Source organism: Notolepis coatsorum (genome assembly GCF_963971535.1).
Source record: "Notolepis coatsorum genome assembly, chromosome: 19".
In the NCBI taxonomy this organism is placed as follows: Eukaryota; Metazoa; Chordata; class Actinopteri; order Aulopiformes; family Paralepididae; genus Notolepis; species Notolepis coatsorum.
Genome location: NC_140183.1, coordinates 46,350,321 through 46,363,481, shown reverse-complemented (window position 1 = coordinate 46,363,481; position 13,161 = coordinate 46,350,321). Strand labels below are relative to the sequence as shown.

The 13,161-nt window shown below is 43.0% G+C and overlaps 1 protein-coding gene across 1 annotated transcript in view; it reads left to right on the top strand.

The window, feature by feature from the left end:
- The window catches only part of dhx16 (DEAH (Asp-Glu-Ala-His) box polypeptide 16), a 78,943-nt gene that overhangs the window by 50,827 nt on the left and 14,955 nt on the right, over positions 1–13,161 (top strand). The window contains exons 17-18 of the mRNA XM_084336079.1: positions 2,714–2,781; positions 3,440–3,602. Coding sequence (XP_084192205.1) covers positions 2,714–2,781; positions 3,440–3,602 — 231 coding nt within the window. The remainder of the gene's footprint in view (positions 1–2,713; positions 2,782–3,439; positions 3,603–13,161) is intronic.

Sequence of the window (13,161 nt, the reverse complement as noted above, 5' to 3'; positions counted from 1 at the left end):
CACTTCAAGCTGCCAAATCTGCCCACTACTCCACCATCATCAACAGCAGCAACCGAAACCCCCGGACCCTCTTCTCCACTGTCAAGACCTCCTTCAACACCCGGACAATAACTCACTCTCCTCCCCTTCTCCTCTCCTTTAACAACAAAATATCCCACATCAACAGCTCACTGACCGCCAGCATCGCCAACTCCCCCACCCCTGCCCCCCCCACTGTCATTTTCCCCCCACCTGACTCCACTGCTCCCACTCCTTTCACTGCCTTCGCCCCAGTTGACTCCTTCATCACGGACCTCATGACCACCTCCAAGGCCACAACCTGCTACCTCGACCCCCTCCCCACTACCTTCACCAAGGCCTGCCTCCCTGCTCTCATCCCCCACCTCACTGCCCTCTTCAATCAGTCACTATCCCTAGGCCATGTCCCCTCCCTCTATAAACTCGCCGCTGTCACCCCTGTGCTCAAAAAACCTACCCTCGACCCATCCAACCTCTCCAACTACCGCCCTATCTCAAATCTCCCTTTCTTCTCTAAAACACTTGAGCGCATTGCTGCTTCCCAACTCCACTCCCATCTCCAGTCCAACCCTCTATGAACCCCTTCAGTCTGGCTTCCGTCCAGCTCACAGCACCGAAACTGCACTGGTAAAAGTAATCAACGACCTCCTCATCTCCGCTGACTCTGGTGCCCTCAACATCCTGATCCTACTCGATCTTACTGCAGCCTTTGACAGTGTGTCATTCCATCCTCCAAAGGCTGCACCAACTGGGTGTTGGGGGCACAGCACTCGACTGGTTTTCCTCCTATCTCACTGACAGACATCAATTCATCTCCCTCTCCGGCCACACTTCTTCCCACTCCTCAGTCACACAGGGGGTCCCCCAAGGCTCAGTCCTCGGCCCCCTGCTCTTCATCTGCTACATTCTCCCCCTTGGTCACATCATTCGCAAATACAACCTCAACTTCCATTGCTACGCTGACGACACCCAAATATACATCAGCACACAATCCCCTCACAACCCACCCCTCAGTCACATTGAGTCCTGCATTTCCGAACTTCAAACCTGGATGACTCATAACCTCCTCAAATTAAACAGCGACAACGGAACTCTTCATCATCGGCACCAAAACCACCCTCAGTAGATCCGGACCCATCACACTCACCATCAATGATTCTGCCATCACCTCCTCCCCCCTAGTCCGCAACCTCAGTGTCATCCTTGACCCCACCCTCTCATTTGACCCCCATGTCCGCTCCATTGTCAACCTCATACTTCCACCTCCGCAACATTGCCAAAATTCGACACTGCCTCCCCCCCTGCCGCTGAATCCCTCATACATGCCTTCATCTCCTCCCGCCTCGACTATTGCAACTCCCTCCTCACTGGCATCACCTCCCGCTCCCTCCATAAACTGCAGATGGTCCACAACTCAGACGCCCGCCTCCTCACAAACACCGGTCCCGTGGCGTGAACACATCACTCCTGTCCTCCACTCTCTCCACTGGCTCCCGATCAAGGAACGCATCAACTTCAAAACACTACTCCTCACCTTCAAAGCCCTCCATAGCCTGGCCCCCCCCTACCTGACTGATCTCCTTCTTCCTTACCGCCCCACCCGATCCGGTCCTCCTCCACTGCTTCCCTCACTGTCCCGACGTCATCCAAGCTCAAACACTTTGGTGATCGGGCCTTCTCACGCACTGCACCTCGACTCTGGAACTCCCTCCCTCAGACCATCAGAGACTCCCCCACACTCTCCACCTTCAAATCCCGCCTCAAAACCCACCTGTTCTCCCTAGCCTTCAACCTTCCCCAACCTTAACCCCCCCCTCCAACCTGTTTTGATCTTTGTTACTGTGGCTTTATGTTTCTGTGTATCATGCTGTTTTCCCTATTTCCCCCGTGGTCTTATGTTCCTTTTGTTTCTTTGTTTTTCTCTGGTTCTCTGCCTAATGTCAGCAACTTCGGGTTTCTGAGAAGCGCTTTACAAATACAATTAATTATTATTATTATTATTACAAAAGGCCCCTCCATCATATAGCTCCTTTTCTGCCATGGGCTCCTATCAATGTCCTTCTCTGCATCTTATCCAAATAGCATAGTTACACACATGAATCATCAACAGGTGATTTTCATTCAAGCTGCACAATATATTATATAGCTGTCAGATCACTTGATACAAGAGTAGCCTACTTCAAATCATATCTTCCATCACATCAAATCCTTCACTATGATTGACGTCATCACTGTCCCATCATTCTGGCTCAGAGTCCTTTTCATTTATATTATCTGGATCGTCCTCAATATCCACAAGTTCCAATGCTTGTTGAACATTATACCCTTTTTCATGTCTTTATGCCATTTTATGGGGGTAGAGGGTTAAAGGGTTCTTTTCAATACCCAGCCCTTATTGGTGTATTCACGCTACACTGCTGAACAAACAGGACGTGCCTCTATGTGGCATGCTTCCAATACTCCCTTCCTTGTATGACTGAACTGATATGATATGTCTTACCATTCAGCTGTTATCGCCCAATCTTGATAATCGGTTATCTTTCAAGGAAGAAAGATTGCTTTTTTCGAGAACGGGGTCAATAATTACCAAGCGCTATCATTATTATACGTTGTTAATTATCATCAAAGGAGCAGTCTATGGACTAGTCTGGCCTGTGCATGGTGAAAGGTCATTAAGTGTTTTGTTGTGTTGCAGATGGGTCGCAGGATGGCTGAGCTGCCGGTAGACCCCATGCTGAGCAAGATGATTCTGGCCTCCGAACAGTGAGTCTCTGTGGTGATGCCTAGAAAATTATAAAATGAAATAACAAAATAATATATAAAACATGCTTCTCATAGGAGCATTCCCCTGAATACCACTAGTACTAAAGACCTTCTCATAGGAGCATTCCCCTGGATACCACTAGTGCTAAAGACCTTCTCATAGGAGCATTCCCCTGGATACCACTAGTACTAAAGAAAGACCTTGTCATAGGAGCATTCCCCTGGATACCACTAGTACTAAAGACCTTCTCATAGGAGCATTCCCCTGGATACCACTAGTACTAAAGAAAGACCTTGTCATAGGAGCATTCCCCTGGATACCACTAGTACTAAAGACCTTCTCATAGGAGCATTCCCCTGGATACCACTAGTACTAAAGAAAGACCTCGTCATAGGAGCATTCCCCTGGATACCACTAGTACTAAAGAAAGACCTTGTCATAGGAGCATTCCCCTGGATACCACTAGTACTAAAGAAAGACCTTCTCATAGGAGCATTCCCCTGGATACCACTAGTACTAAAGACCTTCTCATAGGAGCTTTCTTAAAAGAGTGGGGACCCTGACTTGTTTTTCTTATAGACGCCTCTCTTCCTTTTCTCCATATTTAACCTTTTTCACCCATTTCTCCCTTTCTGTACCCCCTCCCTCCCCTTCTAGATATAAATGTTCAGAGGAGGTGCTGACCATAGCAGCCATGCTGTCGGTGAACAATTCCATCTTCTACCGGCCCAAAGACAAGGTGGTGCACGCCGACAACGCCAGGATGAACTTCGTGGTTCCAGGCGGAGACCACCTGGTGCTGCTCAATGTCTACACTCAGGTGCGTGAACACAAGGAGACCACCTGGTGCTGCTCAATGTCTACACTCAGGTGTGTGAACACAAGGAGACCACCTGGTGCTGCTCAATGTCTACACTCAGGTGCGTGAACACAAGGAGACCACCTGGTGCTGCTCAATGTCTACACTCAGGTGCGTGAACACAAGGAGACCACCTGGTGCTGCTCAATGTCTACACTCAGGTGTGTGAACACAAGGAGACCACCTGGTGCTGCTCAATGTCTACACTCAGGTGCGTGAACACAAGGAGACCACCTGGTGCTGCTCAATGTCTACACTCAGGTGCGTGAACACAAGGAGACCACCTGGTGCTGCTCAATGTCTACACTCAGGTGCGTGAACACAAGGAGACCACCTGGTGCTGCTCAATGTCTACACTCAGGTGCGTGAACACAAGGAGACCACCTGGTGCTGCTCAATGTCTACACTCAGGTGCGTGAACACAAGGCAGGGATGTGATTTCTCCGGTTTAAAACTGAATTCCGGTTTTTCTGACCTAAAATAGTGACTCATGTGAATCATGCAGAAAAGCAATAAAACATTTGGGGGGGAGGGTCATGGTCAATATTGAGCCGCGGAACTGGCTTTTTAGAAAGCAGCCAAATGCAACCAACCAGAAAGCTTACAGCGCTTTCACCCGCCTCTGCTTGCTTACCAACTGTCCGCCTGTTTTTACTGCAACACTACTATCACCGACATCTAAGAAGGGAGATCCCCCCCTTGAATGGCCCTTCTAAGGTTTCTCTCCTCCACATTGCCTGTGGTGCATTTTTTCCTATTGCTAGGTTTTAGTGAGTTTTTCCTTACCTTCGCATGTGGTATGTCTGGGAGTGTTGCATTTATTTTGCATTTATTTTAAATGTTTTGGACCTTATGGTGTTCTTGTTTTGTTCTTGACTTATTGTGATGTTTCTTCTAGACTTGTTTAAAGAAGACGTGTATGGCCCACGGGGACATTAACACTTTGACTGCCGGGACACGTCTTTTCACGTCTTTGCTGGCCATGCTAAAGTTGCCGGGGGACGCTGTACAGCGTCCTTATATCAATATTTCCTAAATCTGCGATCGGATTCATATTCCCCCTCCGCTGGCCTGAGATCCACCAGCAGGACCCACTGAGCTCTCTGGCGGTTCAGGAGCGCCATCTGGTGGCCGATCGGCGCAATCGCTTTAACAGGATGTTGAATAGAGGTTGTCATGACGACCGTAGTACTTCCGGGCGCTCGCTATGGTTCATGGGACTCTGGCTCGTCACGCTACACGGTGATCGATTGGCAATAACTCGATAAACAACATGATTTGGACGTATATACCATTATACAAGCTGGAGATGGACCGGGTAAAAATATATCCCATAATGATAAAATTTCTACTCAACTATGATCGCCCAACGGCGCGCGGAGACTGGGGTGAGTTTTAGCGTGTAACGTTACCGTCTTAGATACTAACTGCTATTATCAACATTTGACCCACATTAGATGATTGGTATAACGCTGCCCACGGAATTATAAACGCCCCCTCGCCCATCCGGTCAACATCAGATGACGTGTAGTAACTTCTAGAAGTACGTCTAGTTGGAATTTTTTATATCGTGCTGATTGCCATCAAACTGTATTTCATCATCAATATAATGCATTTGGGGCTATATATCACGTTCTGGAGAAAGCTGCAGAAAGAGATGAAAACATACTTATACATTAGACCATACTTTACTATGAATATGTGAATGAAAAAGTTTAACGTTGCTACACAATGAACAATACATATAGGACTTTGAATGGGCCCTAATAATGGCAATGTAGCAATAGAATTTAAAAAGTTATAGCCCTGCAAAGAAGGGGACTTTCTCCATAGACAAATAGCACTGGCAATCTATGGTATATCATTAATTTAACCCAAGGCAACCAAAGTGTTAACGTGTGTTGTCGGGCCTTACAAATAAATTTGATTTGATTTGACTCAGCACCAATGAGAAGCGGCTATTTGCTTTTTCCCCGCCTCTGCTGTGCTCAGCACCAATGGGAAGCAGCCATTTGCTTTTTAGTTTTCTGAAGGGCTCTACACGAGAGTAAACTTGACTCAACAACACTGACCTGCGGCAACCTTTCCGAGACAGTAAGTTAATTTGACTTATTCTAGTCTAAAGAAACATATATATTACTATTGCTATTGATAAATCTAGGTAACATGACGAATGCGTTTGTTAATCAGAACGTTATTTACGTGACAACCACTGTGTGTGTGCACGCGTGCTCGCACGCTCGCTTTCCATGTATGACTTAATGTACATATGAATGCGTTTACATTTACACATAAATGCAGCTATGGCATATATTCGGCCGAATCCTTCACAAATATTGGACCGAATGTAACATTATTTAATTAACAGTGTAAAAGAAATAACAATTTTTTGTTACTCATAGCTTTCAGCATCTTATCACCTTGTATTTATTCTTTATACTCACCCTTAATCTTAAAGCTTAGAATAACAGCTATTTTATCTCAAAATTAGTATTTTAAATCAAGTGAATTGAGAAACATGTTTAAAGTGTTTAATAGTAGGTTAGAGAGAGAGATACCTGGAGGTTAGAGAGAGATACCTGGAGGATAGAGAGAGAGAGAGAATACCTGGAGGTTAGAGAGAGAGATATTTTATTCATTTTCTTTGTCCCTCTCCAACCCCTCTCCCACCTTCCTCTTTGATTGATTGATTGAAAATTGTATTAACAGATTGCAGAATGGGTACAATACAGTACAGCTCAATACACACGATTGTTAAGGGGATGCAGACCAGAGAAAGACTTTCGTTTTGTTTACATCAGGGTCCCCCATTTTCAATTCATCATAAAATATGACATACATGACATACAGATAGACAGCACTGCTACATCTATACATTTATGACATACCAGATTTACAAATACAGTACTGTTTGTGATACAAAAAGCGTCTAAAAAAGAGAGTATAACATTTGACGTAGAAACTCTACATTGGAGGAGGTGGGATGGGGGGGGGGAACTGTACATTGGAGGTTGTTGGGCGGGGTGGGGGAAACTGTACATTGGAATATCGACGAAAAAAGTGGTTTAGAAAATCTTCTGTTTTTTTTCTTAAGGCGCAATCACATCCCTGACAAGTAGACCACCTGGTGCTGCTCAATGTCTACACTCAGGTGCGTGAACACTAGGGCTGACCTTCAAATTTCTTTTTTGGCATTCGAAGCTTCAGGGCCGAGATTCCATTTTAATTCGAAGCTTCGAGATAAAAAGAAAAAAAAAATTTAAATTTGTTTAATATATATATATATTTTTTTTTTATGTTGTGGGACTTGTACATCACTTTTTTCAACTTTGTCAGTGCTGTAAAGTTTAAACCTTTTTAAATCTTAGACAAACGAAACACTTTGCTTTCATGAAATATTGTAAGCCGTCATTTGAGGCTTCATAAAAGCAGCACAATGAACACAAATATGTCTGTGCCGAGTCCGACCTCATCTTGAATAACAAACAGCATTGCTTGTTGTAGTTAACAAAGAGAGGCAGAGTTGATTTTGCACAAAAATATATATATTGAAAAAAAGAAATTATATATTTTTTTTAATATTTGAATTTAATTTTCCCATGCCCATCGAACGAAGCTTCGAAGTATTTAAGACAGCCCTAGTGAACACAAGGAGACCACCTGGTGCTGCTCAATATCTACACTCAGGTGCGTGAACACAAGGACTTCCCATCTACAAACATCTCCCGTTGACTATTATAGCTGCAGATATGTGCAAACAAAATGTGTAAGAACCTAAAGGTATATGTCAAATACGTGATGTGGTACAACTCTATGTGTGGATGTCTTTCAGCCTACATCTGGCAGAACTCATTATCCTTTGGTGCTGGGGGGGGGTGTTTGTATTTCTCCAACCAGTCATAGTTGTCTAGGGTGGTGCTGCCAAGCCCAAAATGCAACTTGCGAAATAGCGTCAGGGGAGACAGTTTTCTTTGTCAACGTTTTCCATCACGAAGCTTTTCCCCGTAGGCTTGTTGGTGTGGTTGTTCTTGGTTGGTGTGTTGACTCGTTATAGCCCGTCAATCGAATACTGCCAACAACGAGTATACTCGTTATTGGATCGTTATTTCTTTCATTTGCTATTTCCATTCATAAACATGCAGGCAGCTGTGTGTTATCACTGGGGATGGGTCTGAGATAGCAAAAGTCCAATACTAACACCTTGCGGCCGCTATTGCACTCCATTTGAAACTATGTGGCTTGTTGTCTGGGTCGATTTGCGGCGTGGGGGCAGGGTCTAAACACTCGGGCAAGACAAGCGGTTACAACAGATGCATCTACAAGGGTCACCCCCCCCCCCCCCTACGTTGGACACATGATCGCAATCAGTACTTGGAATGGCGATCAGATAATTGGATTATTCTTTTTGCAGTACATCATAGACAAGGTAAGGGCTATATGTTATCGATCTTGCGTTGATCCGATAATTCTTTCCCCCGCGATTGTGTGTCTGTGGTGTGTGTGTGTGTGGCGTGTCCCGTTGGTTGCGATCAAAGCACCCCCCCCCCCCCCCCCCCCCCCCTTTATGCATCCATGATGAAACATAATACCAATAATCTAGCGTTGATTTCAGATTGATTATTGATCCAGGCGAGGAATGGCATGATTTATAGTGAAATGCAGTAAACGCTGTTTGGCTGAGTTTCCTGGGAATACACAGAATGACTCTGAAACTATACTCATATTCACCACGGTATAAAACGGGAATGTATTGATGAAAGAATTATCTGTTTTTTTGCATCTTGACCATAACAAACTCAATGACAATCGACTATATCATTAGATCCATAGCTATAATATTTAATATAGTTTTAGCACTACAAACACCGGCATGTACCCCCATTTCATTACAGTGCTGACACAAACGGCCATACGCCCACAGCGACCTCTGGCGTCCAATGACTTAAAGTCGTTTCTGGGCCTAGTCGTTTAGTGCCAGAAACGACTTGAGCCATTCTGTCGGTTCCATCGAAGCACGTCAAATAGCCCTGATCCAATGCTGACCTTCGAATATTTCTTTTGGAATTCGAAGCTTCGGGGCCAAGATTCGATTTTAATTCGAAGCTTCGAGATTAAAAAAAAGTAAAAATTAGAAATGTTTTATTTAAATCTTTTTTTTTTTATATAATTTTTTTTTATGTTGTGGGACTTGTACAGCACTTTGTTCAACTTTGTCAGTGCTGTAAAGTTTAAACCTTTTAAAATCTTAGACAAACAAAACACTGCTTTCATGAAATATTGTAACTTTGTAAGCCGTCATTTGAGGCTTTATAAAAGCAGCACAATGAACACAAATCTGTCAGTGCCGAGTCCGACCTCATCTTAAATAACAAACAGCATTGCTTGTTGTAGTTAACCCTTTCTCCGCCGATGACGTGTTAAGACGTCATTCTCTGCCATGCGTAATCTGCCAATGACGTCTTACAGCGTCTTTGAGATCAATATTTCATATTTTCGTCATGGTATTCACATTTCACCAACGGAGTCTTTGCTGGTGTTGTAGGACTCCGCTCAACTCTCCAACGCTTCAATACCGCCACCTGGTGGCTGATCGGTGAGTTGCCAAAACTGGAAGTCACCGGAAGTGCTTAGTCCGTCCCCTATTCTGTCCGGACTGGCGTAAGCGATAACTGGCGGCGATAAGGGGGGCGTAATAGCGTAGGGTCACGTGGGCTTAGTGGCCAATCGGAGGAACCCGGAAACCCAACTGCGTTGTAGAAAGCATACACGCGTCCAGCGAATTCTAAATCAACATTTGAATTTTTAATTTTTAATAAAAATAAATATATATCTTTTTATCTTTTTTTTTTTTTTTTTTTTTTTTTTCTATTAAATCTGTTTAAACCAATGGGGGTTTTCTTCACAGTTGCAGTTAAAGATTAGGCTACACTAATATTATACTATAAGACGTCACTTTCATACCTTATTGGATTATTTATGTTGATGAAACTGATGAGTTATTTTCATTAAAGAAAGTTGATTTAATAAAAGAAAAATACTAATTTAATCACTTGATTCAAATTGAGGATTCAGTACAAAAAAAATATATATATATAAAAAAACTTTTTTTGTAATTTGTTTTTTATAGACATTCGAAGCTTCGTTCGAATACTTCAATCGAAGCTTCGAATGTTAAAAAATGACTGTTGACAGAGTCACCTGAGGAGCAACAATAATGGGTTCATGACGACAAGGTCCTTCTTTAGCCTTTAATCGGCGTGGTTTATTTCACATTGTATATGCACCATGAGACCTTCTCTCTGTGAGAGGTAGATGAGGAAGATGGGAAAGAGATAGAGGGGGAGGGAACAATCCCTTATATACCCTCTTACCTGACGTCAGCTACAATAGCTACGTCTCCTTGCGCCTATAGCGCCCTCTTGTGGAAACAGTTAAGCAGTTACATACTATCATATTAACACATAAACTCAACAATGACATTCGGTACAGCCCTAATATTTTGTGCCATTTCATGTCAGGGACCCGATGGACATCAATACTGGAAATCGCGATCAGACAATTGGAATATTCATTTTGGAATAACTCCTAGCAAAGGTAAGGACTATATGACATCAATCCTACTTTGATCCAACAATGATTTTTATTTTACCTTTTATTTTACCAGGTAGTCACTTGAGATCAAAGATCTCTTTTTCGAGCAAGACCTGGCCAAAATGGCAGCAAAAACAAAAACAAACATACAAAATACACAAAACACAGACGGAGACATAAAAGGCAAAGTGGGGCAAGGGGATACATTTGAGCTGCAGCGAATTAGATTGAATGGGATTGGAGGGTAGGGTAAAAAGGTAGAAAGAGGATGGAAGGTGAGGCTTTGCAGGAGGTTGCTGGGGAGAGAAGGTCAGGTTAAATATAAAATATAACAACACATTATGCAGTGAAGATGCAGTGAAGATTTCACATCGATATCGCAACGATCAACGTATGTAGTATTCAAAACGTATGCCATTGCTGACGATCAGAGCATCACAAAACGACCCCCCCCCTTTGATGCCTTCATGATGAAACATAATACCTATTATATACCTTTTGATTTGGAAATAATATCATGGCCAGGCGAGCAACGCGAACGACTTTTGCAAAATGCACATGGCGTTCCATAACTCAGCTTCCAGGAATTAGCCCGGATCACTCTGAAACTATACAATATTCACCACGGGATAACATGCGAACGTATACATGAAAAATTTTACTATTTTTTTTTACATGTTGGACGAGAGATAGTGACTGTCAAATGAGCCATAGTATTGTCTCCATAGCTATAATATATAATATAGATATAGCTCTGCAAACATCGTGACGCACAGAAAAGGAAAATGCCTATATTTTAGCGTGGCCCATTGACTACAGGATGAGGATAATAGCTGACACTGAATGAGTTAATGACAAACCAATGTACGACTGTTGATTCTTCCTGTAGAGTCCATAATACATTACCTGCAGAGGCAATATTAGGTGCACTGTGGGGGCCTGATGTACACTACCTATGTAGCCTGCAATTCAGCATGCAATAGTGTTTAGGATTAACAGGGTTTTGCCTATTAATTGAGGCATAGTTGTTTAAATTCCACAGTACTACATTAATACTTTAATTACCAACATCTTGCTCTATACAGCAGGTAGAAGGCCGGGAGTTGTATATAGCTATGTCTGTATTTAACCCTTTTAGTGCCAGCGACGACATATCTCGTTTTATCAGACCCCCCATTGAGTGCCGACGACGACAAATGTCGTTTGTTTGCCGTATTTCTTTTTATTGGCGATTTGAATTCATATTTCATCAATCGAGCCTCGGGTTAGTGCTGCAGAGTCTCTCTGAGCTCAATTGGGAAGATACCGCCCCCCTATCGTCTCTCCCTGTGTAACTGCACCCCATCAGCTCAGACTGATACAGGGGGAGTGGTTAGTTTGCTCGTTTTATTTCTCCGTCAAGGCATCTGAAGAGACCCAAGTGATCGCCGGCCCTCAGAACAGCGACGATTATGTATTTACAGTACCAACACTGTAATCAATAAGCGTGATCGATATTTGGAATGGCGATCAGGAATTGGAATAATCTTTTTGGATAACATCTGATCTCAGGTAAGGAATCTATTTTACCAGTCTTAGGATAATCAGACCTGTTTTCACAGAGATATAAGTGTTTGCCCTATGCTGTGTGTGGCTGTGATCGCTGATGAGGAAATAAGAGAATCGATTTTTCAGCCTGCGTCTATAGCGTGCATAAGTACACATATACTATCGATAATCTAGCGTTTATTTGAAAACGATTCATAAATAGGCTGTAAAATTACAACGTTTTTGTGTATTCTAGAATATTCCAGTAAATGCCTTTTATCACGGAATCTTTATATTTTCCTTGAAAACGAGGGCTTTTCAAAATGCTATAAAACGGAAATGAACCGATAAAAAAACAATCCGTTTAGTGATGCACGATATATCGGCCGCCGATATGGCAGTTTTTTTACACATCGGTATCGGTCCGATATCAAGATAGGGCCGATATTAAAAAAAAATATATATATATATATTTTTACATGTTTTGGCCTTAAATAGTTTCAAAATATCTGTCATTTCTGAAAATAAGTTACAAAAGTTAAAAAAAAATATGCGTTTTGGAAAATAGCTCTATTTGATTATCATAAAGTGTTTTCTATACAGAGATATCGACATCGGTAAATATCGGTATCGGCCAGAACAGCAATATTAATATCGGTTATCGGTATCGGCCACAATTTTCACATCGGTGCATCACTACGTTTCGACAATGTTGACTGCAATCAAGACATTGGTAAACGACAGGCAGATTAGACACATAATTTAAGAGAGAGAATATGCGTTCACAACGCTATCATTGAAGTCGGTGGTGGCATTTAACAGGGTTTTACCATGTTCACCAGTGGTAATCAAAGTGTTAATACAGGGCTCAACGGTGATATCTTTTTTCCAAGAGTATGTGTGCGCTTAAATTGATCAATTCAAAAGCATGCTGAATGAAACTTGGATGCATGTTCTGTATAAGAAAGAAAAAAATTGGTGCGGCTGGGTAGTGTATAGGTCTAAGCACTCGCCTACCACCGCAGAGACACTGGATTCAAATCCAGCTGTCAGCGGTACCTCCGGCTTGGTCAGTTGTCCCTACAACCTTTTTGTATTTCTCAGTTTTTATATTGTATTTTTAGTATTTCTGTGTTTATATTGTGAAGCACTTTGGTACAACTTCGGTTGGTTTTAAATGTGCTATATAAATAAAGTTGACCTTGACCTACAAACACAATTGGCAGTGTTCGCGGGTGGGAAACTGGTGGGGTATGAATCCTGGTCATTGTAAAAAGCCACTCTGGTCGGTCGGTTCAGCAGTGAGGAATCTGGGGGGAATAGCGTGAACCTCCGCACGCGTTGCGTTCTCCCAGTGAAATTCCTAGCTGTCGGGTGAAAAGAAGCGGCTGGCGACTCCACA